The sequence below is a fragment of the Cornus florida genome, unplaced genomic scaffold, assembly GCF_030987335.1.
Source record: "Cornus florida cultivar Cherokee Brave unplaced genomic scaffold, ASM3098733v1 CherokeeBrave_3.0.0_Hap2_Chr04, whole genome shotgun sequence".
Lineage (NCBI taxonomy): Eukaryota > Viridiplantae > Streptophyta > Magnoliopsida > Cornales > Cornaceae > Cornus > Cornus florida.
The window spans coordinates 103,855,035-103,882,938 of record NW_026775574.1 but is presented as its reverse complement, the minus strand read 5'-3'; the positions used below and the strand labels follow the sequence as shown (position 1 = coordinate 103,882,938).

Here is a 27,904-nt window from a genome sequence, read left to right as displayed (position 1 = left end):
TCTCCAAATTATAGGTATTAGTATGAAATTATTTTTCTTGGGATAAAATGAAGGGAGCAACTTCAATTAAGCATGGACAAGACTTGCCTACTTACCAGTGAGTAGGTCATTCCTACCTACCGTTGATATGATCCAATTACAAATACATAAATAATTTGTACTTACAATATCGGAAAGTGATAAAAAGGGATAATAATTTTTTTTTGGAATAAATCCAATTACCCACCCTGATTTTCTAATTTATCACTTTGCGAATTATTTGTTCATTTGTGATTCGATCGCATCAACCGTCAATAGAAATAACCTACTCACCGGTGAATAGGCAAGTCTTATCCATTAAGCATACTATTTTTTTCCTGATTTTTTATAATTTGTGGTTCTCTAACAAAAGCCGTGCTACTAACTACTGCATTTCTGCAATAAGGTTTTTGGGTTGGTCATCCAAGGGATTATAAAGCTACAAAAAAGAATATATGAAGAACACAAAAACAAGGTCCATGTAAAAACACAAGAGGAGTTATTCAGCTAAACATTTCATTAGAATAACAAAACAAGAGATCCTTAGCAAGAAAAGAAAATCCGGTGTTAAATACACTAACTAATGCTGGTGCTAATAATCATTTTCTATAGCAATGGAAATGAGCCTTTTATGATTCCTGCCCTAAATCCCATACAGAATAACTTGAGTCACGCTACATTTGTCGTCCTTGTCCTCGTCCCTACTAACATTTTACACTTGTGGGTATGACGGTGGATAAGTAGGAGCAGCAGCAACACCATAATCGTATGCACTATAGTTCACCTGTCCTCCGTATGAACCCTGTCCTCCATATGATCCACTTGCTTGGACCCCAGCAGCTCCAACATCCTGAGGTGGGTACGAGTATTGTTGAGGACGTGCAACAGGGCTTTGTGTGTAAGTCCCACCATACCCTGGTCCTCCATATGAGGTCGTGCCAGGACCCTCGTACACACTCTGGCTGGGATAGTTGTAGGGTGCAGAAAATCTAGCAGCCGGGACCGGATGTGACTGGGAGGGATTCCTGTGGCGGAAAGAAGGAGAAGCATTTGAAAATCTCCCTGCTTTAGGCGGACGGAAGGGGGGTGCCCCATTGCCCCTGCCACCGCCTCCTCCATGGGCCCGTTTGTTTGAAGGCTTGCTTGTGGATCCCCCACTCTTCTTCTTCTCTGCCTTGGCCTTCTCAAGCTGAGTGACCCGCTTTCTTAGGCTTTCTAAGGTGAACTGCGATTCAAGCTTGTGGTCTTCCACACATTTTATGATACCTCTGATGGCATTCAACTCTGAGTTGTTGGCCTCTTCCTGAAAAATCAGTGGGCAGATCAAGTAACCAGACAGATAAAAGAGAGTCATGAATTCAGTAACTGTTTGAAGTACCAGTGCAGGTGTACATGTAATCCTAGGCATAAAAAGGTTGGAGACATTTCGACAACATATGTATATAAAATGTTCCATTCTGTTTTCCAATTGTAGATTGCAAAAGTCCATCCTTCAAAATTGTAACATCAGGTATCAATACCCTAAAAGTTCCTATGCATAAATCAAAATGAGCCTCTTTTCAAATCTGAGAGAGGAGGGGTGGAGGGGAAGGATAGTCAAAAACATATCAGAAGGAAACAATGCAGACTTATCTTGGAAGGCACGTTCAAACATAACATTATAAATCCAAAAGGCCAATGGCATTCAAGAAAGAAAAAGAACAAGAAGGAAAGTTCGGGATTGACGCACCACTGCAGTCGAACTGTATTTTCCATTCTTTGATATGTTGTTAGCATTCTTCCTGCAGTTCCTGAGGTACGATTTGAGCAGATCAACCGGAGGAAACCGACCAGTCAACCCGGACTCAAACGCGAAATAAATAGCTTCAATCTCCTTCCCACTCTTCACCAACCCATCAATTATATCTGGGCAAGCAAACTACAACTTTCATCAAGATGATCAATTAAATGAATGCAATTCCATGGTTTCATAACTCAAACTCCACTCAAGAAAAAACCTTCTCTAAATAATTTGTCACTCAAGTAGAGGTTTCACAGTTTAAACACAGCAAAAGAAAGCATAAAACCCAATTCACCAATTCTTTGCTATTTTTAGTTTGTTTTCGTTCTCCAACAAAAGCTGAATTTACTAAATTTATGGATGTTTGTTGATATACAATAGTAATTAACCTAACAAAAAGATCTCAATGGCAAACAAGTTTGATGAGTCATCACCGTGATCATAAAATGTAAAGCTAAATAAAGTGAATAATTTATTATTGCATTTGAAAGGACAACTCTCTCAATTCACCACTTTACCTACCAGACAATGATAATTCGCATTAGCATATGAATGGATAGGTTGTCGGCTCAACACTACAAACAACAAAAAATAAATATATATGGTAATAACAAAAGAAGTCAATTTCTTGCTATCTGTACTAACTCTGTATTTTATTTCACTTAAACTTTTATACTATGCTTGATGACTGGTAGATGTAGTAAAAAAATGCCAGTATCACAGCAGTACTAGCAATGCATTTCATTAATTTTAGGTATAGAAGTTGAAATTAATACCTAAAAACGATGCAAGTGTCTAACACATAGCTTATAGCTAATTTAGGATTCAGCTCAAGTTATTATTGATATGAAATTTGTACAAAACATGAACGAAGATTATTGAAGAAAAGCTAGAGAGAGGTGACCAACCAGACCTCAACATAAGAAAGACAGTTTACCATACCAACTTACAGCGCACATATACTACAAAGACAGCGTAGTGGCTATAGCCTAATACATCCACAAACTTTAAAAAAAAAAAATCTAAAACATTGATAAACTTGAGCATGTTTCTATAAAATAGAAGCACTCACTTCAACTAACATTCTGGAAAGACATTAAAATTTGGGAAAATTACATTGTCCTAGCCTGTAGAGAGGCTAAATAATAGGAACCGCTGCTATGTTTTCACAAATACACTGACCTCCCCGGTCGGTGATAGTTTTGTAGTACTGGCATCTGTCACAACAGTCAATAACGGAATTTGCTGATGTCCTGGTTCTTTTTTTTTTTTTTTTAGATTTCATAAAAAGCGTTCAAAGGGGAGCGAATCCCACTTACAAAGCACAAACCCAAAAAACTAGTGCACCCCCAAACTATCCACAAAAGCCAATAGATCCTCCACTAATTTACAAAATCTACCACAGATCCAAAAGAATAAGGAACTAAGTATGAAGAATTTCAAAGCCCAAATAGGAGTCTCCTCCCCTTCAAAGGATCTCCTGTCAAAAACCCCACCACACACAAAGAGGGGCCACCCTCCAAGCATCCTGAACTTGCTTCCCCACTATACACCCTCTCCAAGCTTCAAGCATTTACCTCGTAGAAGACAGCATGATCCAGCAAATACCAAACACTGCAAGAAGCAAATCCCAAACCTCCCGAGCTACTGAACAATGTAACAAGTGATGGTTCACTGACTCCTCGTCCTTCTTGCACATGCAACACCAATCGACAATGATTTGCTTTCTTCTCCTAAGGTTATCAATTGTCAAAACCCTCCCCTCCCCAAGGCTATTGTCCAACTGAAAAAAGTTACCTTCAACAGGGATTTTGTGTGGCAAATAGCCTTCCGGGGAAAGGAAGCCCCTGCTCGCCTACCAATCTCCTATAGAAGGAGTGAACCTCAAACCTCCCATGAGAATAAGCCACCTAAATCCACTCATCATCCCCCTTGCCGATTACCTACTGACTGCACAACAAAACCAAAAACCGAACAAAGTCCACCTCCCAGTCCTGAAGATGCCTCATGAACTGAATATCCCAAACCAACAACCGCTATCAAGGCGATAACAGTCAGCTACTGAAGAGAGTCCATTCATAGCAATCTGGAGAGACTTGGGATAGCTCTTGCTAGTGATCTCCCACCACCCCAATCATCCACCCAAAGTCTAATATTCTTCCCACTTTTCAATCGAAATCAAACGTGCTTGGAGAAGGCATCCCACCCCCTGGGTACCTCACCTCCATAGAGTACCAATTGCCCCTACTTTCCCTGAACTTGCAACTAATAACCCTCCTACATAGTGTCTAAAAAAAGCCCTTTTGAACAATTACTAGCCCAACAAGCCCTTTTGAACATATCAAACCTCCTAATCCCCACCCCACCTTACTGATTTCTTGCACACTTGCTTCCAATTAACATGATACTTAAACTCCTCTCCGATACCAACCCACAAGAAGCTCCTCTGAAGCTTCTTGATCTTCTTCACAACGGCAATCGGAATCTGGTACAAAGAGAGGAAATAGGTTGAAAATGCCCTAAACCAAATCAATCAAAATATCATTTTTCCTCTCTCTCTATATTATTTGTTCCCTCTAACCCCAAACCCCCCTCTGGCCTCTCGTTCTCTCACTCAATCTCTCCTCTCTCTCACTCTTTGAACCCTTATCTCTCTCTCTCATTCAAAGTTTCTCTCTCTCACCGAACTCATCATTCACACAATCACACAGAGCAACTTGTTGAAATCATCGGACTTGGACAAAATTCCCCGACAACCAGTCATCAGGGTGGCAGCCCAAGCAAATTCTACATTTAGGCAATAAGTGTGTAGTTTCAACTTGCAAAACAACTAAGAAAAGAAATTGTGTACTAATCCACATTGATTATTACCTTAACTCATCTTAGCAGAATTCAAGATATCAATTTCCCATGGGAACATAGTTAGCGTAAGGTAATCTAATATGTACCAGTTGCAAAGAAGGAATGTAGAAACAAGGGTGATGAATGCAAAGAACACCATGGACAATGGATTCTTCCCCTAGCCGAGCCATGCTCCAAGGCAATGATTATAGACCTAAGTCTATCGCAACCATTATCATATGAGCCACTATCATCCATGAATTCCCTTCACATCGATTTAGATTTTTCTACGAAGAAAATACATCAGGAAAATGAAAATTCAAGTTGGGTTTTGATCAGAAAGGAAATGTCCAAAAGGAAAAGAGAACCAAACCAGTTCTCTTGAGGGTAGAGAGGTGAGAGACGAGAGAATTTTAGCACCATATGCATATATATATATATATATACACGTGTGTGTGTGTGTGTGTGCAGCCATACTTAGTGAGAGAGGAGAATTTTAGTAAAGTCTTACTTATCATTAATAAATAAAAAGAGAATTTTATAGCAAAAAAGAAGTTAGGATTTCTCTCTCTAGTTTAGCATTTTGATCTAATGATAAAAAAAAGTTCTGATCGAGTATATTTGTCCTTTTACAAACACGCCTCTTTAATTAAACAATACATATATAAATGGGTATTAACGTAAAATTGCACAATTTGTTAACAGAGCTCAACTGACGTTACTGACAGGGGAGGTCAGTGTCATTTTTTAAAACATAGAGGTCCCTGTTATTTAGACTTGCTAAAGGTCTGGTCAATGTAAATTTCCCTTGAAATTTTCTTATAAATAAGAAAAAGAGACTTTAAAGTTTGACAACAAAAAATCTAAATACGAAGCTAAGCTAATTTAAGAAATATTAGTTGATACTATAACTAATGAGTAATATCATTAACAAAGTTTTCTGACCGAGCCTTGTTTCAAGGAGCATGCTGCACCTTGAAACAAGGGGTGGGGAGGTCAGTGTCCTTTTTTAAAACATAGAGGTCTCTGTTATTTGGCCTTTCTAAAGGGGCGGTCAATGTAATTTTCCCTTAAAATTTTCTTATGAATAAGAGAAGAGACATTAAAGTTTGACAACAAAAAATCTAAATACATAGCTAAGCTAATTTAAGAAATATTAGTTGATACCACAACTAATATCATTAACAAAGTATTCTGACCGAGCCTTATTTCAAGGAGCATGCCGCTCCCCCACCCCACAAGATTGCTAGAAGTTTTTTTTGGTGACGTTTGGGGTAGATGCCATCATCCCTACCGCTTCTAAACTGAGTGTTTCCTTGTAATACATATTGCTTATACACATATGAAACTGTCTAAATGGAAAGCAAAATTAATACACAAAGTTGACGCTGGTAACTGCAACAGAAAAAGTAATGGCGATGTGGGGAGTGGCATTGGCTGTAGAAATTCTTATAATGGTGCTGGGATAGTTGTGGTTGCAGCTACTCAACCATTAGATAGTTTAGTAGAGGTGCTTAAACCTGATACGATGGTCAAATTGGTTCCTTTGAATTTAATGGGCATTCAAATAAATAATCAATTGGGTATTATAATGAAGTTCATGAAGTAGCTTGTTTTGGCTTCAAATTTCATTATTTCCACACCCATCATAACTTAGAATATTAAAATGTTTAACCAGAGCTACTGTTAAAAGGTTTAATAATTTGGTATAGATTTTAATTTATAAACAAGGTTAACTCAACAACATAGGTTTGCTAGATGTTATCCTCCTTGTCATTACCTAAATTACTATGTCATATAACAACTAGTAATTATCCAGCTGTTCTCCACCTAATTAATTCATTTCTTGCATCAGCTAACTTTGCTCAACCCATGGATATGCCCAACACCAGAGATGGATACACCAATGATGGATACACAAATATAATTTAAATAAGAAAAGTGCAAGATCAATTGTATTATATGCAATTGTAAAAGATTAATGAAACATTTCAACATCCCCTGCAAATTACACCAACACATAAAGCTTTACTACTCATCTGAAATGACAGAACAAGATTATGCTAACAGGAGACCGTATAAATTTTTTTTTTTTCTGACAACAAATGGGCACTAAAGGATCTCAATAAGCAACCTCATTTCTATTTTAATTTGGTGTTTCAGTGATGTTTCCGAGATACACAACCTTTAAAATAACATGCCATGTGACACACTGATAAATAATACACATTATAACCATCATTTCACACTTCAAAAAAAAGACAATCGCACAAACACATATATATCAAAGTTTCACAGAAGTTCATACCTCCCATTTTGTCTCCAAACCCCAAAGCTACCGCAAGCTTTGCCATATCCCTCCTAGCTGCGAAATCCACCACTAACTTCCTCAAGAACTCCTCCTCAAACTTCTCCTTCAATCCAACCCCAACCACCATTTGCAAAAACATCGCTGCCTCACCTGCCCCCACCCCACTCCCCTCTCCACCACCCAACAATCCCTTCCACTTCTCTAACACCCCGGCCGCCCTCTCCCTCAGACTACGCGCCACACCATCATTGACCGACTCCCCAACGGTCACAGCCGCCTGAATCAAGATACCACACGCCCAACGCCTATCTGCCACTCCAACCTTCCCCTCCACCTTTGTCTCCACAAACTCCTCTACGGCGTCCAACACCAACCTCATCGGATCCACAGCCGCCTCCAATGCCGCTGCAATATCCGTCCGCAGTGCCACCGACTCCTTCCTTTTTGCCAGCAAGAACTTCACCAAACCTTTCGAATCCATCATTTTACAATACATTCTCAACACATCAGACAAATTCCTCTCTCCCACGCCCTCAGAACCCAACTTTTCAATATCGGAGATCGCCGATTCCTTCTGCTCCTCGATGCGGGCCGCAGCGGCGGACTCGCGCTCGGGGATTGTGTTCTCGCGATTTTCGAGTGATTCGAGGGTTTTTTTGGTTTGGGCATCGAAAGCTTCGATCTTGGAGTCTAGGGTTTGTGATTTTTGTGCGAAAGATTGTTCTAATGATGTGAAGTGGGTGGTGAGTTTGTTGTGTAGCTCTGTGATTGTTGTGAGGAGGGTCTTGCGGGTTTCGAGCTCGTTGAAGAAGCTCTGGAATCGATCGACGTTGATTACGTAGTCTGTGGCCATTGTTTGTTTCTCAGGAAAACCCTAGAAAAACCCTAGGTTAGATTGTTCACAGAAAGTGGATAGAACAAGGAACAACAAATTCAGGTCTGTTTGGTTATATAGCTACTCCTATTTATTAGCAGAGATAACATGTGGACTTGTGAGAATGAAAAAATAGTAAACATATATGTACATATATAGAAATCAACTTTTATTTTTCTTAAGCTTACCTTTTAACTAAAAAAAAAACTTTTCTTTTTCTTTTTCCTCTTTTTTTATAAATAAATTCACATATTTAATTCATCCATATAATCAACTCGTGAAAGTTTATTACCTATAAATTTGCTTCAATTTTCAGATAAAAAACTTTTCTTTTTCGAAAATTAGAGCTTCTTAAAAAAAATAGTCATTTTTTGTATTCTTTTGTTTTTCTTTCAAAAAAAAAAATAATAATAAGACAAATAATATGGAGTAATTAACCTTGATTATATCAAATACCATTAAACTTTTAGTACTACAGTTTAAAGAGAGTGGCTCATCTTAAATTCATATATTCCAATATCATATTTATAATTTCAAAGTTTTCATGTTGGATACAAATGTAATTATTTTCATGTCCTCCTTCATTCATAGGAATATCAATTTAACTAAATGTGAAACGCTCTAAATTAAAACTAAAAAAATATTGAGTTTGAAAAAGGGATGGCCATTCCGAACCGTCCCAATCAATATATAATATATAAATAAATATTCATTTATTACCTATAATTTTTTATTATTGTTATTTTTATGATAACTTTAAATTTTAACGGTATTTTTGTTATTATGATTCTTAAATATTTGACTATATTAAATATTTTTATAAAATTTATTTTAAATTTATTCAAATTTGAATTATTTCTCTTTAAAAATATGTACATAGGAAGCCCAAATCCTACCAATCTCCAATGCGGGACTCTCCGAACGAAAATTAAAAAAATATTTTTATTAATCGGACGGATTTGAAAAAGTAACAGTACCATCTAATGTGCCAGAGGCCCAGAGCTATCTTGTTCCAATTTACATTTTACATGGAAATAAAATATAAGATAATGGCAAATAGAAGAGCAAGCAACCAATAACTATATATTAACTTTCAAATTAAAAAATAAATAAATAAATAAAAATAACACAATATATATACAAAGAATACTGTTAAATGTCTCATAGCCATCAGATCCAAACACAAGAATGTCCCCTCCAAATCCTGTAAATAAGAATATTGTGTGTTGTATAATTGAAAAATGATAAATGCATTTTATGCTTATAAATGCACTCTTTTTTTTCTTTTTTCTTTTTTTTTTAACTAATAAATGTCCCTTGTACTTTATTCTCATCAACTGAACAAGGACCATACATGCATTCATCACCTCCCTTTTCAACACCACCATGGAAAGAAATCACTGCAATGGGCATCAAAACATTCTTATTACTTTTGATTTGGCAAATATCAAAATCATTTCCTTTTTACCAGACAAAGGATCATAGATTCTAGGGCACATCCAGTTACAGAAATACATTGATTAACTACAATTCCAACCTGAATGGATGGAATATTTGAACAAATGCATGGTATAAAAGCAATCCAGCTATCATGCCTCAAGCTTATAGATAATGAACTACATAAACATGAAAGAGAGACAGAATTCCGAAATTGTCAGTTAATTCTAACAAAAAGACCAACAGCACGACAAACTGGGGTTGAAGCCCGAATCTATGAATTGGCAACCAACGGTTCAGGACCATCATCATGTGAGCTTCCTTCCCCGATACTCGCAGCTTCCTCACCAGTTGCTTCAGCATCAGCACTTTCTTCTTCAATCTGCTTCTGCTCGCCCGACCATCCGTACATCTGTCTTCTGGCTTCCCTACGAGCTGCTCTCTGAGCTATTTTCAGTTCTTTGAAATCTTGTTCAAACTTGGCTTCATCCTCAGGCGTAAAGAAAGCTACCTCCATGTCCCGAAGCTCTTCATACATCTTCTCAATCTTGGCTTTCCAGAAGAGGCCCATTTCTGTGTCCATCTTATGGTATGGTGTCTTCAGTAGGTACTCGTCAATCCCGCCTGCCTTGTCTATGCAACGGAGAGCATGGGTGGTAACTTTCATGCGAATGTGGCGATCTAGGATGTAACTGAAGAGTCGCTTATCCTGTACATTTGGCTTCCAGGTCCTCCTTGTCCTATGATCAATATTTGCCCAAATGCTCTTGAGAAATAAGACACTCTTTTCCTTTATTAATTCATGGATGATAATAAAACTTTAAATACAAAGAAGGGCACAAGGAAAAACTGTTTATCTACAATACTTATGCTCTCACATAAATTGTACAAAGTATGCCAAGAATTATATCATCTGCTGAAGGCCAATATGCTAGGTATAGTTATCCAAGAATACAGATATCACCCTCACTTCAAATTGACAAATCATCTAACCCACAGGTATTCATTTGGTTTTGACCTACATCAGGATAAGTATCACCAACTCAACAGTGTTTCTAGTCATGCAAATCCTATGTAACTTAGGACTTTCAACGAAAATGGGGCCAACACTTGGTCCTCTCGAAAACCTGATTGAATAAGCTGATGTTAAGTCTGACAATAACAAGATTTGTTAAATACGATCTCTCTCCCAAATCATGCATATGCATTACTTTACAGAAATAGCTTTTCCCCCCCTATAATCTAAATTTACAATTTGATCCATGAATTGGCATGTAAATACTGCTAGGTTGACTAACTTGCAATTTTGTTTTAAGAATATGAAAGCAAGCATGAAATTTTGGCATTTGAGACACACCTGCAGACTATAGATAAGAACAATTAGCTTAAGAAGAGCATGAAGGAAAATTTTATACACCTCCTAAAACACTTTTTCATCACTCACCAAGCATTTTCTTAGTTATTATGATCTTATTGGACAATTTTGTTACAAGTCCCACAAACACTTCCAAAATCTCAATAGAAATGACATGCTGTCTTAATGCCCTTTATGTCCTAGTCTTCTTCAGTGTTATTTTATTTTATTTTATTTTTATATCGGAACCTAATCCAACAACAACAAAAAAAAAAAATCCTTAATTTCTCAAAACTCCCTTAGATAACATATTAACCTAGGCTTCCTATATGGTGTCCATAAAACAACTTAATGTGAATTTTCACCTTTCTCTAATCTTGTCATCTTCTACCACGACCTTCAAGTCCTCATCTTGGTGCCCTTATATGGTTAAAATATCAAATTTTTCTCTCCTTATCTTTTTATTTTTTAAAAAAAATAAAAAATAAAAAACCTGTTTATATTACTCCTCCTATCCTATGTACTTAACTTAGAATAAATATCACCGTATTCCTTGCACTTAGGTACTCTTGGTACTTTTTCAACTTCCTTCTTTGCAAATTTGTAGTTTTCGAAACTACTTTGATTTCTAACCATTTGTCAAATTTTAACTCTCTCCTTTTGTTTCTACTGTTATTGGACATTTTCATCCCACCACATTTTTTTTTCTAATCACCTTTTTACTTCCGAAGAATCTCTTTTGACATTATTTAAATGCATTTGACTATCCTATTCCATGTTGGATTACTTTCATGTTCTAAATTCCATATTGCTTCTTTCAACATCATCATATTTGCCTCTCAAGAATCTCAACTCAACATACAGTTTGTGCATCCTCACCCCACCACCAAGTTATTTTATTTTTTTTAATCGTCCTTTTGATTTTTCAAGAATCTCTTTGACATTATTCAAATACATTTGACCATCCTATTCCAAGTTACATTACTTTCATCTTCTAAATTCCATATTTCTTCTGTTAGCGTCATTGTCAACATCCTTGCCTTTCATCTTTTAGCATTTTATTCTTAAATAATTATACTTGTCCCCTTCTAAATTCCATAACTTAGATCTTGAATTTCTAATCCCCTTTCTCTTTATTGATTATTGTTTAATATATACATCTAAAAGTGTGAATCTATGTCTTTTTGGTGAGGTGATTCCAGCTATATCAGGTATGTTCTTCTTGGTGGCAGACCTATATTGAGCCCGCCATCAAAGCCATGTTCTCTGATTTCATGACAAGTGAATTAGTAAAGGCAAGTTTTGTTGTGAACCTGTGTTGCATGTTAAGCTCTCTCATAAAATAACATTCCAAGCTTTGCATGTTAGTTGAGGTATCTTCTGGTTAGGGAAAAAAACAAATTGGAATCCTGTTAATGACTATATTCCACTTGAAAGGTTATTAAATATTAAATATTCATCTCTCATTTCAAAATAGATATCCATTATCATAAACTATATGCCATTGCCAAGTCTACGATAGCATCTCCCTAGCGTTTCTCCTATCTCCAAATCAATTTTCATCTTGCCCCATTTCATACACATCCTTTCTTGCATGACCATTAAAGTTTCCTCTCATATATAATTTATTTCGTGCGGATTTTCCTTGAATAAACTCATCTGTATTTTCAAAATTGTACTTTTATCTCTTCATTCTACTTTTACTTGGGGCGCAGAAGCACTTATTCATTAACAATATTTTCTCCAAATACAAGTTCTACATCATTGCTCAATCACCTTTCTTGTAACAATTTTAACTTATTCTTTTAAATTATTATCAACTATATTATCCATATTTTATTTCTATTTTCTATGTTTATCTTCTCCAATGTAATAAAGCCCATATCTTGTTTTAATTTCTCTAGCATAATCTCATACCAACTTAGTTTCCTGAATTTATGATCTATTACTCTCTTCCTAATCTGTTTTCTACCAAATCCATAAGTCATAACCTTCACCTATCAATATTTGTATATTCCAAGTTGCTATTCTAAAGAAATTCTTATAGTGTAGCACATCATAACCATGTATATATATTACTAAGGAAGCGTACACAAGCAGCGTACGCACCACATGCACATCACCATCACACTAAAGACTTTATTGGCCTTTTCCAGCACACATACAGTTCATGAGATACCCTTACTATCACTTGCCTTCCCAGACAACAGTTTTACATATTGGACACATTCCTTAGAGACTTAGTCGCCCATCAACTTGAATGCAAACGAGGTCCGAAGGCATTTAATAGCTTTTGATAGTTGATCCCAAGCAGACTTGAAGAGTCCAGTAGACCTTTTAATAGCTGTAGGCAGTCAATTACCGAGCAGACTTGGAGAGTCCCTTTGGCCATATAATGGCTATTCGTAGCCGATTCTCGAGCAGACTTGGAGAGTCCTTAAGGCCTTTTTATAGCTGCCGGTATTCGGTTCTCAAGCCAACTCGAAGCTAACCAAGTTGGCTTCCTAACCAACTTCAAAAGCTCCATGCCTAATAAAATAGCAATGGTGTCAACACAACAAGGTGATGAAAAGGTAAATACATAGCCTTCTTGGGAGAGTTACAGAGTGATGGATGATTTTAGAAGGAAAAATCTTTAAAAGATCAATATTTGAAAGAGTTAGGGCTGCTCTCTGACAGCTTCCACGACACTGATTCTTGCCTATCTAGTTGATATAGAATCTCTTATTTACAGCAATAAAGTAAACTATCTTTAGCCCAGAAAAATCCAGAGGCATCACCCTTAGCCCATTCCTTAACAATCCTTCTTTCGCCTATTCACATAACAGATCGAGTGCCTTATTCCTTATTCAAGGAATTTCCTGCAACAGCTGGATAGATGTATTTGCATGTTTACATCTTCCTACTTGTAAAAAATGCATGTTCATTGCTGTCAGTTCCAATAAAAAGCACTGTAGCTGGTTGTAGAAATCTCTTCTTAGTCTTCACACACACTGTAGAAATTTGCTGGTGAAAGAAGCGTGGGGCTTCAGCTCTCATAAATGTTACAAATTTCACCCTCCTTATAGCTTACTACCAGAACTCTTCAGTAAGCATGTCGAAGCTTTCAAGTGATGTTTAAAGGAGCGAACTTCAAAGTCCATGACTTTGATTTTATTTATTTCAAAAACGGTATTACCCAGTGTTGATCCCATTAATGAAGAATAAATTAAAACCTATCTTTGGCATTATTGGAACCAGGGACGGATTTAGAAAATTATGTGAGTGGGGGCGACTTTTAACAGCAGCAACAGCAACAACAACAACAACAACAACCAAAAAAAAAAAAAAAAAAAAAAATCAAACCATTATAATAAGCAAAAAAAAAAAAAAAATTCAAACCATTATAAATAACCTTCTATGTAACGTGTTTGATGGTTAGATTGATGCTTTCAGTGGTTTGGGCCATTGGCCCTTTCTCTTTAAAGAAGCTCAATGTGGATTTGTGGGGGCAATAGTGCTAATTTTCAAATATTTCTGTGGGGCAATGGGTTTTTTTATAGGTATATATTTCAAAATAATTTTTTTACAGGGGGTATAATATAAAAAATAAATTTCCAGTGGGGGCAATTGCCCCCACTGGACTTTGAATGCCTCCGTCCTTGATTGGAACAAAGTGCCTTGCCTCATGCTCAAACCCGCATTCTTAGTCACCTAACAAGTTTGTTCTATTATTCATTAAGATCCCCATCACTTGAATCATATATAGCCTCCGAAATGCTTTTCTATAGAGGGAACTTACTATACAAATTCGGCCTCCAAAAATTTTGGTCAATTGTCCTTCAAAGCTTCTAATCCCCTCAACCCCAGAATTTCTAATGATTCCTAACGAAACGCAATAATGCATATCAAAGATTTTTTATACAACAAAGAACTTACTTGTGGAACTTTGTTACACAAAAAATGTTGGAAGGTGTCCATGCAACTTTCAAGTTAGTAGTTGAGACACATATCACAATGAGTTTGCCAATGTGATTATGTGACTTGTATTAAGTCCCCTTACAAAGACCAAGACAAATACTAAAAGAACTGTGATTATTAAGAATCGGAATAATAGTTTTCTACGATAACAAAAGAGTGGCAGACAACAATATTTTAGAATGGGATAAATATTAACACAGAAGTCCAATAATTCCCAAACGATACCCATGTGGGCCATGTCATAGAGCCACACATTCTATTTGTTGAATGATCATCCAACCCTCATATGGACGGTTCTCCAGCTCTTAAATTTAAAATTTTCTAAACAAGTAAGCTTTTTGCGTGTGATGTTACAACCAGTATTCTCTGCCTAATGAAAAGCCATCTTAAAAATGTTTAATATATAATGAATATATATATCAAAGATTCAAAGAAAGTGCCTTAAAATGTTTAAAGCAAGTATCAAAGATTTAATGAAACCTGATGTCCATATTTCTTTCTGATATTAGCAAGACCTTTTGCCCATGAATTTGTAATGATAGCTCCATTCTCTTAGCAAGTTTTGGAATGCTCAGTAGATATAAGCCATAGTGATATCTAAATCATTCAAATCATCTACTGACACAAGGATTCCAAGTAAACTACCAAGAAACACTTCGTGACCCACAAAGTACCACAAATAAGTACGACATATTTCGCAGAACCTAATGAAGTGGCAAAAAATATAATTCTATCCTCACAGTGAAGTGAACCTTGGAACGCAAGTCTGGGTTCAAAAGAGTTAAATCATCAGCCCAACCCTCCCTCTTGGATTCCCAAATAGGACCTCTTTGCCTATTCTTAACTCTCATAAGTAGCAGGAATGGCGGGCTGAACTTCTTAAGTGAAGGGATGAAGTAGCTGAACTTCTAGTCTTCTTAAGTGAAGGAACGTGTAATTCTAACTTCTGTGCTCATGATACACACATTACATATTACATAGCTAAACATGCTAGCAAAATTAACAAACAAAAACCCCAATACCCAATTATATGCAATTAATATACATAATACAACCATCAAAACCCTACATGTTACACTAAACACCACCCCCTTACAGCTCCAGAGAGGGCGCAGGTCCTCATTTCTAGATATTGAAAACTAACAATAATATCTACAAGACTCGAATTCTTGCAATCCACAATAAAATAAAAAAACCCACCATTTTCTTCTACTGAAAATAAGTTTACTAGAAATTCACATACGGTATAACAGGATTAGCACCAAATTCAACTCCGCAAATCACAATCACTTGAAAAACGACAATTCAAAAAAGAATAAAAAACAACATGAACAAAAACAAACAATAAGAACCAATATTTGAAATTCATTCACCATTGCATAATATATATTCATGTCTCCATAAGCGTGCGTGTGTGTGAGTATATATATATACAGATATTGAGAGAGAGAGGAGAGAGACTGACTTGTTTCCACCATCTTCGCTGATGCGATTGCCGAACTGGATGTGACGGCCGGCGTAGAGGCCTCGATGGGCTCTGCCCATGACGATCTTGCTGTCGGGTATGCATTTCCTCAGAGATTCCTTCACACCAGGCGCCAAATTCTTCTCACCACCGATATTCTTCATGATCTTCTTCATCATTTCCTTTGATCTGAACGACATTCTTTCTCTATATCTCCACACACACTCTCTCTAGAATCGTAAGCTGATTCAATTCAATCCGCAATTGGGCGTTCCCTTGTTGGTTAGGGTTTTCAAGTCACTTCAACGATAAACCCTTCTCGTTAACCGTTCACAAGTAGAGATTAGAATTGTTAACTGTTCATCTGAACTGGGTGGTCTAATGGAAGAGGGATAAAAAGGGAGAAATGAATAAGAGGTAATTTAGGGCATGTCTGTCAAAAAGCACTTTCTTGTCAGTTCAAAAGGTTTTTCGGGTTCTGTTTGGTTGAGGGTGAGTCCTGTTCATATTCGTTTTAAGTATCGCAAGTAAATTTTTATTTAAGTTTTAAAATAATTATCTATATTTGTATTTTATAATTTATTTTTTATAAATTAGAGATTATTTAGTAATTTGATTGGATTGAAACATATATTTTTTTAGTATTTAAATTTTAATTGAATATTATTAATAATTTAAATAATAAAATATTTAATTTTATTTAAAATGTTATTAAATGGATTACATGTGTAACTTGTTTAACTACACTTATTTAATAAAAATATCAGATTAATGTTGAGGGTTCTTGATATGATTATTAAACGGGTCATATTCCGGTTAAACTGCTTAGTAAAATATCCTTATATCGACACGACACGACACGACACGACACGATTACGACCCTCAAATACGCTATCCCTAATTTTGTCTATGAAATGTTATCTATCATTTAAAGTATTAGAAGAGCAAAATAATCCTCCATGACAAAATTTGTTCCATAAATAAAAAATTTAGGTTAGATAAGTGAAATTATGAAATTTAAAAAGAATTTACGTAAAATATTATTCCCTCCGTCCCATTTTATTTGTCTACATTGTAAACTGGGACCGAGGGAGTAACAAATTTATTTGAGTGGAATTAAAATAAAATAAAATAAAATCACACACACATGTATGATTGAATCACAATTTCCAACATAGACAAATAAAATGAGACGAAGAGTAACAAATTCATTTGAATGGAATTAAAAAATAATAAAAACACACACACACCCACACAAAACATATGAGAACATTGTTACCTCATAATGTTGCCACCAAAACCTTGACCCATGAATTAACTCCATCCACAGGAAGTGAAGATGACAACAGCCCACTGTTTTGGCTTTTTTTAATTCCCCACACCCCCAAAACTGAATATTCCTCTCACAAGTTGAAACTTACCAACAATTTAGTCCTCAAAAAGCTATCTTCCCACTCCCCACTATAAATACTCCTCCCATTTCTCCATACCACCGCCTTGTCCACACCAAAAAAAACTGGCGTCGTCTCCACGCGACCAACACAAGCCCACACCCCACGATCAATATATAGAGAGAAAGTAAAAGTATAGAGAGAGAAAATGCAGTCTCTGCAACAGAAGGCGTCCGAGTGGAGCGGAGTCAACCCCAACGACGCCTTCTCCATCGACACCACCAATCTCTTTGACAAGCTAGGCCTCCAAACCTTCATCAACCTCTCCACCAATTTCTACAACAGGTCTGTAGTGTATATTTGTGTATATATATATATATATATATATATATATATATATTTATGTTTGTATACTACTAGTATATAACATGTTTCCGATTTGATCAAATGCCTTCTGAGAAAATTGATTTTTTTTTGTTCTTTTACTATATTTTCTTGGCAGCCAAACGGAAGGAATGCATTTATTTAATTTTGATTTTCATAAAGACGGTTATTAGATTGTTCTGTTTATTAGCTTTTATGGGATTACTTGTTGCGGATTTTTGTTTATTCGATTATTTATTCTGTTTTTGGTACTAAAAAAAGTAGATCTTATTATTTATTGTACTGGATTGCCTCTGAGACAAAAGATTAGGGTCAGTTTGATTGGAGAGAAATGAGAGGAGACAAGAAAGAAAGGAAATGGAGAGAGTTTTATGAAGGGGTTAAAAATGGAAGGATTTGGATTTGGAGGAAGAAGGAGGTGAAGGAATTAATTTTTGTAACAAGTCAATCATAATTTACTCTAATCAGTCACAAATAAAAAATAAAAATAAAAATTCATAATTGTCTTTCACAAGCATCAGTTTAGTTAGTTTTGCACTAGATTGCCTCTCATACTAAGATTAAGGGTCAGTTTGGTTGGAGTGATATGAGAATATAAGGAAAGAAAAGAAACAGAGGAAAGATTACGCTGGGTGCGGGGGATGGAAGGACTTGGAAGTTAAAGTTTTAAAAAATGGACCAAACACAGCCGAAGATATTTACCATTTCTCCTTCTCCTCCTTTTTTATTTTTTATTTTTTTCATTTTCATTTTTTACTGAGCTTTCAAAACAACTAACAAGAGCTAATTATATATATATATATATATATATATATGAAAAGAAGAAATAAAATTCTGCAGTTGTGAGATTCATTTGAGATTGGTATTAAATTTTTGGCTTTGTTTTTCTTGAAACTGAATCAGGGTTTATGATGACGAAGAAGAGTGGTTTCGGTCAATTTTTGCAAATTCAAGGAAAGAAGACGCAATTCAGAATCAATACGAGTTCTTTGTGCAGAGAATGGGAGGTCCTCCTCTCTATTCTGAGAGAAGAGGTCAATAATCTTTATTAAACTTTATCTTTTTAGGAAAAAAAAAACCTTTTATCGTTCTATGCTAAGTGTTTTTTAATTATATTCGCAGTAAATTTGGTGTTTTAATTATCTGTGAGGTCATTGAACCCTTTGGCATGCATCTTTTTGGTAATCTTACACTTCAAGGTTAGAGCTTTTAGGTTTTACTTCCCATTAAATCAATCATTATTCATGGGCCCCACTGATGTAATCCAGTGATTTGCTGCCATCAAATTCATGGGCCTGTAATTTGTTGCCATCAAATTAGTTGAAAACATTGATGAAATCCAGTGATTCTTTTATGGGTGTGACCAAAATTTCCAATTTCTGGGTAAAATTTCAAGCTGTATGATATTTTTTCTATCTTTGCATTCAAAGTAATACTAAAATGCTATGATAGTACTTGTAAGAATCCATATGCATTCTATACATCGGTACGGTTGGCCTGGTTTACTGACCTTATCCATTCTATATGAGCAACCTTTTTTTTTTCCATAATTCCCACAACTCAAATACATTGGAGTTCCGAATATTTGAAAGTAACCGTGCCCACCAAATTCTTTTAATTGATTTCTATGCAGTTGTCAGTTTGATTTCAAGATTGTTTTATGAATTCAATCTGGAAATTCATTGAAAGTTTTATTTTATTTTATTAAGATTGATCATTCTTTTATCAATTTTGTGTGAATCTAACCTCAAGATGGACTTTTTTATGGTCAGAATTGTTGGACTTTGATACGCAAGTATTCCGTATTTCCTATGCTTAGCCACCAAACTTATCAATGCGCTATAAATTTCATGATGCTCATCATGATTCATGGACTTTGGTACATGTATTAGGTGCATTTGTGTGTTTGGATTCATCTAATTCTCCACTCCAAGGACTCGAGACATTTCAAATTGTTGAAGTTTTAAATTTTGCTTCTTAAACACATGAGGTCTAGTGACATGTTTTAAGTAGTGTATAGGTCTAACATGAATAATATTTGAGTACTTGTACCAGAAAATAGCACCTGAGATCTAAAAGGGAAGGATGGATTTGGCCATTAGGGGCACAAATTTGAGGTAATATATTGTGGCATGCCATCTAAAAGGGAGGGGTGGAGTTTGGAGTTTGAATCTCATGTTTATCAGGGGAGAAAAAATAGTATTAGTATATTGGGGAAGCAATAGTCTTTTGAGGGATATCCTCCTTTCATCTTTTGTGAGACAAGTTAAAGCGCGTGTATGCATTGAACAGTCAACATACTATGGTCTTTTTGGCCTCAAGTAAAATATCCACCGAACGACCCCTGAAACAAACTCATGTACTCGTGGAGTTTCAAAAGGATGTTATCTTGAACTTCTCTTTCATTTTCAAGTTTCATATTCGGTTTTCTATAACATGAGGTTAGTTAGGAGATAAAGGACTTCAAGGGTTCAGAGTTTCAAATGTTGCCTGGATCTTTTCTCTTCCATCCTGTCCGGTCACTTAAGATGCTCTTCTTTCAGTGGGTGAAGAAGAGTCTCAAGATCCAAGTCATTTTTCTTTTTTATTTGTTTAAGTAAAAGATCTACGAAAAGGCGGCCAGAACATAGCACAGCCCATGTAGATATGATGATTTTAATAAGGACATACCTCGACTTTTTTTTCCTTCTTTCTTTTCAATATTATTTTCTGTTTTGTGGGTAAAATCTCATTATTAGTCAAAAGACATAATTCAAGGGTCAGAGTTCCACTTGTTACCCAGCTATTTCTCTTCCATCCAAATGTGATCGCTTAAGATGCTCTTCCATCCATGGTGAAGCTGTAACTGATTCCTTTCACCGTCCCCACCCTGTCTAGAATGATATCTAATTTTGATTACAAGGAGACAAGTATTGCAGCTGTTGGTATTTATCCTTCAGTCATTTAACTACCGTGTCAGAGCCTTAAGCTTTTTTTATACAATATATTATTGTGCGCAATTAATTGATTGCAAAAATTGATGGACGGAACGGAATGCAATAAATTTATAGGTGGTGTATTAGGTCTACTAAACTTTTGTGTTTCTATAATGATGAATATGCAAGCCCAATCTGAGTGGAAGGCTAGAAGCCAGCAACATATGTTGTAAATTTCAAAAAGCAGAGTTCCTCAAACCCTATTTTTGGGCAATTCTACCATGCCTTAAAATCCCAAGTTCTTGAGAATACTCCTGATTTCATTTTGGTTGAGGTCTTCAAATTACTGATTTCAGAACGATGATGGTTGTTTCTCTATCTTATTAAATTATTATAATTTGAAGATGCAATCTATTTGCCAGTTGCAAAAGTTGAATATAGATTGGATTCGAAATACTTCTTGTGATTTGCCACTCTTTATTTTAGACCGACTTTGTGTAACCAGATCATGTTGTTTTCTGTTTTAAATTTTTCTGCAGGACATCCTGCTCTAATTGGACGTCACCGTCCATTTCCTGTCACACATCAAGCTGCGGAGAGGTGGTTGCATCACATGCAACAAGCATTGGACAGCATCACAGATATTGATGAAGACTCGAAAACTAAAATGATGAATTTTTTCAGGTAATACTATCTCTATTTCTCTTCTTTGTCAGTAATATCTGCACTATTAGGATTTTTTTTTTTTTTCCTCTTTTAAGGAAGATACAACATATTAAGCATGCCCTTTTGTATTCAGGCACACTGCATTCTTTCTCGTGGCTGGAAATGAGTTGCAGAATCAAAATCAAGGGGTTCCTTGTAAGCATGGAGCCAGCAAACCAGCTGCAGTGTAAAATTTAACAGAATCAACGAGATAATATTGTTCGTATAACCACCTTTTACATCACAATTAGTGTTAACATGGAATATCTTCATTGAGCCTTTTTATCAAATAAATCCTGAAAATTCCGAGTTCTTTCGTTTGTTTATGTTTTGATGCAATATCCAAATCCTGCATACATTGGCATAGTACATCTCAATTCCGAGCTAAGAATATGGTTTTCACATGATATCATCTCTTGCATATCAGTCTTTTTGCATTCGTATTGATTAGCCGGTTAAGTAAAGAATTTCTAATATCTGAACTGGCTGCAAATGGTACAGCCAATGACAAATGTGTCAGCTTTATTTAGACTTTTGTTTATACGTCAAGTTGTTATTGGTCTAGACTATGTAGTCTCGGATCATGTAATAATTTCTAGATCTCAGAAAGCAAGGTTGCAGGGGATTGTTCTGCCGAGTGTGTTGTTATTGAGATTGACAAATGTATCCTTATACAGTATTTCTCAGATTTACCTGCATTTTTAACGTTGCAACTTGGAACTAGAACATGTGATAAGATGTTTATGCACAACTTGGAACTAGAATAAATTGTTCCTGTCTTGAGCACAAACATGTTTATGTGCATGTGTGAAATATTTGAAAGAAAGCAACACCTACATTGGCGTTCCGAATATTTGAAAGCAAACAAGCCCACATATCAAATTCTTTTAATTGATTATTTTGCAGTTGTAGTTGGATTTAATATCAGCTTGGGATCATGTCTTCTTAGGCAATGTGTGATTGTGCATTTGTAACTCGCTCAGTGTGGTAGCCTGCTAATATCACCTGCACACGCTCACACACATCCGTCCACAAGGTTGCCATAAGACTATTAATGACTAATTAAAACTTATCACTAACCAAGCAATCCATATATGAAAATGGAGTGCCAACACACGGATATTTGATTGCGTAACATTTTTGGATTAGTCCTGATCACATGGTTTCGAACTACCTAATTCGATTCTCACACAAAAATACTTCTATATATACATGGTTCTAGGGTTTACCTTGTAAATACGAGCATATTTTTGTACACATGTACTTCTCATAAGCCCAACCCTTACCTTAATCCTAACCCTAATACCCAAGGATGCAAGACACCCCACCCCTGTAAAAGAAATCCAAATGCCCTCGCATAAAAGCCAAGCCATGGCTGGAGTGATCCCCAAGCCAAACGATTAATAAATTACCATATCTCTATGTATGCACACACCATATCTCTATATATGCACGCAGTTATCCACACACCATATCTATAACCAAAATCCATCCCTTCAACCAAACACACACATATGTTTGTAACCACCTCTAATGTATGTATTTATGATACCACCGAGTAGTAAGAATGAGTAGATAAATGTTGTTCCCTACTAAAAGAGTATAGTGGCTCACCCGAAACTTTCCTAATCCAGCTGAGGGGCTACTTTATGCGCTTGTGGGGAACACAATTCATTCAGTGGCTCTATTGAAGAACATGGTGAGATCTGTGCTTCAAGTGATGTGGATTACCAATGGGAGTACTACTTCAAATTCAGAGCGAAACCCATCAATTGTTCAAGGCTATCCAACAATTTTATCTGTGGCTCTATTGAAGAACATGGTGAGATCAAGTGATGTGGATTACCAATGGGAGTACCACTTCAAATTCAGAGCAAAACCCATCAATTGTTCAAGGCTATCCAACAATGCAAGAGCAAGAGGGCATATGCCCACTTCCGAAACACCAGAAATGAAGCCAAAATGCTAGTAAAATATACTAAAAGCCAGAATACTATAATTGGACTTCAAACTACTTTCAACTTTTAAGGCAATTGTAAAAACCTTTAACATCCATTCATGCATATATATATATAAACTAGAGAATTCAAAGACCCTGTGGCTGCTTTTTAGAGGGGCTGCTGCCGCAAACAGTGCAAGCATTGCAGCATTTGAAGCTTGGCATTTGCACTTCTCTCCACCAAAGCATCCACTCTGGTGGGAGTCGACCTTCCACCACTGGTTTAAATGCTTTTAAATGCTTCCTCAAGCAGCTTCTTCTGAAGCTCCTCTCTCTATTTCGGCTCCCCTCTGCGTATCTTCAGTGAACCATGCGTAGAAGGACACAGCCGCCGCTGGTCGACCAACTCGTTCATTAATTGACAAACAACTCGTTCATTAATCGACGAGTCCATTACAGCCAGGCTGAGGTTAACAACCTTTTGGGCATTACCAGCCGCCTTCCTTTTTCAAGGTAAACTCCTGCACGGAAAGAGAATATCAGCAAGGGGATTTATATAATTCAGTTAGCTAGGCAAAAAAACATACCTATTTTCTTTTGCCATACTCCACCCATTCCCATCATCTCTCTTCTTTCGGAAAAGATACCTATATTATTATGACAAAAGAGAAAAAGTTTTAAAAGCGTTAATAAACTTGTAAAACATATATTCTGAAACAAAGACAAAAACAAAAAATAAACGTAACCAATATCTAAAAATACTAATTAAAATTTTAGAAAAAATAAGAGTTTATTACCTGATGACCGAGGAGGGATGTTTCTTGAACCTTATTCTTGCTAAATGTTTAGGCCCGATGCTAACCTAAAAATAAGAAAACACTCAAGTTGTGAAGAAGGGGTTTCACAATCTCACTCATTACAATTAAAACACCATCTAAGTACTATATGTATCGTGTATCAACCCAACTCAACTATACTTTCAGTCAAAATGTTGGACACTTGTCGGTAGAAAGAGGTGTGATTACAGATAAGTGTGATTAGCACATATTATACTCAGCTCTTATGTTAAATTAATCCAATAACAAAGTACAAAGCATCAGTTTAGGAATAATCTTCAAAATTAACAAATCAATATCCGATATTCTGCATTCTAATAACAAAAGAAAATCAAAAACCAAAATTTGAAAATAAAAATATGGCAGAAAGATTGAATATATCCTTCGTGCATTACACAGATTGTATTTCTATGTGAAACAAAACATCTAGGATTTCTCAATGGGGTAAGCTAAATCAAAATATATCAACCAAAATCAGCTGTTGTTTAATTCAATTTTAGTTAACTAACAATGCTTCTTTAGACAATTGAGTGATTAAGGCATAGAAAATCCTATTTGGATAATTAATAAAAAAAATTACCAATTTATTTCTGAACAATTCACCACTCAGTACCCTATCTCTTCTTTTGACTAATTTACAAATCCTATTTGAGAATCTACTAGTGGAAGCAGAGTGTGAGGCAGTTCATGGCAAGCCCCTTCCAACACTATGGAATTCACTCAAAAGCATGCTTTTTGTAAGTATTTTAATTTTCAAGAAGTAACTTTAGAGCTTTACCCTATATTAAGTACTTTTGCTTGTCAGAGTGCTTGTTATGATTTTTTTTTTTTTTTTTAGTTCTGAAAAGATTTCCATCTTCAAAAAATTTGGCATGTTGATATATATTGTTTCAGATTCAATCTCTGCAGATTTCTAATCCAATTCAGATTTCTTTTTTTTCTTTTTTCCAGATTCAAATTTTCTTGTAGACATAATTGACAACATCAAAAAATAATAATAATAATAATAATAAATAAAACAGATTACGGTGATTACCTCAAAATGCAATGCAAATTTTGTTTCTTTATATTAAAATAAAAAAAATTTAAAATTAAAATTTAAAAAAAAAATCTATAAAAAAGATCATAAAAAATTTCACCAAATAGGATTTAGTTTGCAAAACAATAATTACAGACCTTGATTAGTTGATTTAGAAGGTAAAAAAAAAAATAAAATAAAAAAGTAAAATAAAAAAATAAAAAACCATACGTACAAGTTAGCAGTTGCAGAGAGCGAGGGGGGCAAGCTTGAGAGTTGAGAGACAGCGGCTGAAGCTTGCGAACGGCGAACCCGAACTGGAACAGCGGGCGATGGAAACTGAAAGATATGGGTCTTGATTTTTTGAACAATCTGAAATGATATGCAGATATGGGTTTTGGTATAGGTATTAGGTTTTGATCTTTTGATTCTTGCAGACAGATAGATCAACTGAAATATATGGGTTTTGAACTTCTGATTCTTCTAGATCTGGTAGTTTGCAGTTGCAGAGAGAGAGAGAGAGAGTTGAGAACGAGAATAGAGATGGAGGCGATTGGGAAGGCTGAAATGATTTGCCCTAAAAATAGGAGATTGGGGAGGCTGAAATGATTTGCCCTAAACATATTTTAATTGGTAAAATAGTACTGTAATATATTCAAGCGTGTGAATCTGTGATGCATGCATGCAATAATGTCTTAGTTTGTTGATTTTGCGAAGCTCAAAAATGGTTTCAAATCTTTGACTGTACACATATACACTTTACAGCTAGTATGCTTTAAAGTCAGTACTGTTACAACTCTTATTTCCTGCTTTTCCTTGCGATTGAGAGTGACTAGAGAAGGCCGTAGGTACTTGGAAACATTAAGGGCGCGTTTGGTTTCAGGGATTTGGAGGATTTTGAGAGGAAAAAAAACGGGTTTTCCCTTTTTTGTTGCAATTGAGTGACTCAGTGTGGGTGGGACTATTAATGGCAGTATAACACAAGTGATCCTTCGGTTGACCACTTGACCACTTTACCGTGATTTTCGTGATTGGGTTGCTGAGAGGAAATGAGGAGTTGATATATAGATGGGCTTTCTGAATATGGGCTGGATTTAATTATATTGGACTTAGTCTATTTTATTTTATAAAATAATAGTTTTTAATATATTTAAAATATAAATTTATATGTATATATATGATCAAATTAATCTCAATCCACAAGCATTCACTCCATATACAGAAAAAACGTTATACGCCTCACTCTATGGCCTTGATGTCATTTTCAAATTAATGTTCCTGTTGTCTTGAAAATGTTACTATTTAATATATTTGAAAATTGTTGTAATAGGAAAATATCAGTATTTAATTTATTTGAATTTTTTTGTAACTAGTACAGACGGGTGAATGGTCATCCAGAGAGTAATGCGTCCTTGGTACTGATTTCTTCCTTCAATTTCTCTTGTTTATTGTTTAAACAATTTTGGTATTGCTTTCAAAATTGTAAAACTTGGTATTATAGTAAAAAATTCCTACCAAGCATCATTATTTTATTCCCTATTATTTTCTTATTTTTTAACAAAAACTATTTATTGTTGTCTTATTAGTAGAACGCATTTGACAATTTTTTTTTTTTGGGATTGGTGGAAGTGCAAATTCCAGTGACATATTGAGTTGGCATATGATTTCACTTGGTAAGGTTCAAAAAAGTACAAAGCTCCTTGGTAGCAAAAACCTCCAAAGCAATGTTCAAATTATTGAGAAGTTGAACGGTCCCACGATTAGAAAATAAAAAAAAATTAAAAATTAAAATTAAAATTTATATAAGAAGGTAAGAGTCACTCCACCTAATAAGTTATCTTTTTAGGATAGACACCCACAAGCTCAAAACTGATATCAAAGCTAGGTCTTAAAGAGCCGCATGACAGGAAGACGAAAGGGAATATTGAGTATAGTTGAACGAGTCCCACGTCGGTTATAAAATAAAGAAATTTGGGAATCATATAGGCAAGGGTCACTCCACCTGATAGGTTTTAGATTGGGCTTCCACAAGCCCAACAAAAACAAAGTTAATTAGATTGGTGACTTTAGAGTAGGGCTGCAACTCGGGCGGGTTAGAGACTTAATTCGGGCTCAGCCGATGTACAAAATCTTTTGCCCAAGCCCGACCCATAACTAACTTCTCCTGCCCATACCCAGCCCGAACCTCTGTATTCAGAATGTAAAAAATAAGAAATTTGTGTTCCTACAAGGACTCGAACAGCATTCCTCCAAGAAAAATCACAAACACTACCAACTAAGCTATTATACACTAAATATACTATTTCCGGGCTCGGGCTGGACTTCGGGCTTTATATAATATCAACCCAAGCCCAGCCCGAATTTAATTCAGGCTCAGAATATCTAGCCCAAGCTCAGACCTAGAACAAAAAAACACTGCCCAAGCCCTGAAAATTTTGGGCTGGGCTCGGGTAAATTTTGGCTGGCCCAGCTCGAGTTGCAGCCCTACTTTAAAGACTGGGTCGTAGCGCAATGGAAAGATTATTTCATTGTGATCTTAGAAGTTAGGGTAAAGTACATAGACACCCCCTGATGTTTGGGGTAAGGACAGGCAAATGAAACTTAGCATATTTTAGGACAAAAACACTCCCTCAAGTTTGATATAGTAACCAAAGACACCCCAATGGTAATGAATTG

At 35.8% G+C, this 27,904-nt stretch overlaps 3 protein-coding genes and 1 long non-coding RNA gene across 4 annotated transcripts; 1 reads left to right on the top strand and 3 right to left on the bottom strand.

Moving 5' to 3' along the window:
• Positions 1-500: 500 nt before the first annotated feature.
• LOC132304397 (FRIGIDA-like protein 4a) lies at positions 501-7,946 on the bottom strand. Its single transcript, XM_059802051.1, has 3 exons — positions 6,948-7,946; positions 1,748-1,923; positions 501-1,321 (listed from the first exon to the last, which is right to left on the bottom strand). The coding sequence occupies exons 1-3, from the start codon at positions 7,801-7,803 to the stop codon at positions 731-733; spliced, it is 1,623 nt and encodes a 540-aa protein (XP_059658034.1). The 5' UTR covers positions 7,804-7,946; the 3' UTR covers positions 501-730.
• A 1,267-nt stretch (positions 7,947-9,213) lies between these two features.
• On the bottom strand, positions 9,214-16,529 carry LOC132304396 (uncharacterized). The gene is made up of 2 exons (XM_059802050.1): positions 16,041-16,529; positions 9,214-10,001 (listed from the first exon to the last, which is right to left on the bottom strand). Exons 1-2 carry the CDS (start codon positions 16,238-16,240, stop codon positions 9,536-9,538), a joined length of 666 nt encoding a protein of 221 aa, XP_059658033.1. The 5' UTR covers positions 16,241-16,529; the 3' UTR covers positions 9,214-9,535.
• Positions 16,530-17,462: 933 nt separating this feature from the next.
• LOC132304394 (two-on-two hemoglobin-3) lies at positions 17,463-21,748 on the top strand. Its single transcript, XM_059802049.1, has 4 exons — positions 17,463-17,776; positions 18,719-18,849; positions 21,270-21,414; positions 21,530-21,748. Exons 1-4 carry the CDS (start codon positions 17,640-17,642, stop codon positions 21,624-21,626), a joined length of 510 nt encoding a protein of 169 aa, XP_059658032.1. The 5' UTR covers positions 17,463-17,639; the 3' UTR covers positions 21,627-21,748.
• A 742-nt stretch (positions 21,749-22,490) lies between these two features.
• Positions 22,491-26,174, bottom strand: LOC132304395 (uncharacterized). The gene is made up of 4 exons (XR_009481590.1): positions 25,460-26,174; positions 24,172-24,236; positions 23,962-24,021; positions 22,491-23,895 (listed from the first exon to the last, which is right to left on the bottom strand). It is a non-coding gene; the product is annotated as an uncharacterized LOC132304395 (long non-coding RNA).
• Positions 26,175-27,904: the final 1,730 nt, after the last annotated feature.

Excerpts from the sequence above, each read along its gene's own strand:
- LOC132304397 (XM_059802051.1), bottom strand. The coding sequence starts at position 7,803 with ATGGCCACAGACTACGTAATCAACGTCGATCGATTCCAGAGCTTCTTC. Across the intron at positions 1,924-6,947 it reads GTTTGGAGACAAAATGGGAG|ATATAATTGATGGGTTGGTG; the intron begins GTATGAACTTCT and ends TTGCTTGCCCAG. Across the intron at positions 1,322-1,747 it reads AATACAGTTCGACTGCAGTG|GAAGAGGCCAACAACTCAGA; the intron begins GTGCGTCAATCC and ends CTGATTTTTCAG.
- LOC132304396 (XM_059802050.1), bottom strand. The coding sequence starts at position 16,240 with ATGTCGTTCAGATCAAAGGAAATGATGAAGAAGATCATGAAGAATATC. Across the intron at positions 10,002-16,040 it reads AGCGAAGATGGTGGAAACAA|GACAAGGAGGACCTGGAAGC; the intron begins GTCAGTCTCTCT and ends TATTGATCATAG.
- LOC132304394 (XM_059802049.1), top strand. The coding sequence starts at position 17,640 with ATGCAGTCTCTGCAACAGAAGGCGTCCGAGTGGAGCGGAGTCAACCCC. Across the intron at positions 18,850-21,269 it reads TCTCTATTCTGAGAGAAGAG|GACATCCTGCTCTAATTGGA; the intron begins GTCAATAATCTT and ends ATTTTTCTGCAG. Across the intron at positions 21,415-21,529 it reads AAAATGATGAATTTTTTCAG|GCACACTGCATTCTTTCTCG; the intron begins GTAATACTATCT and ends TTTTGTATTCAG.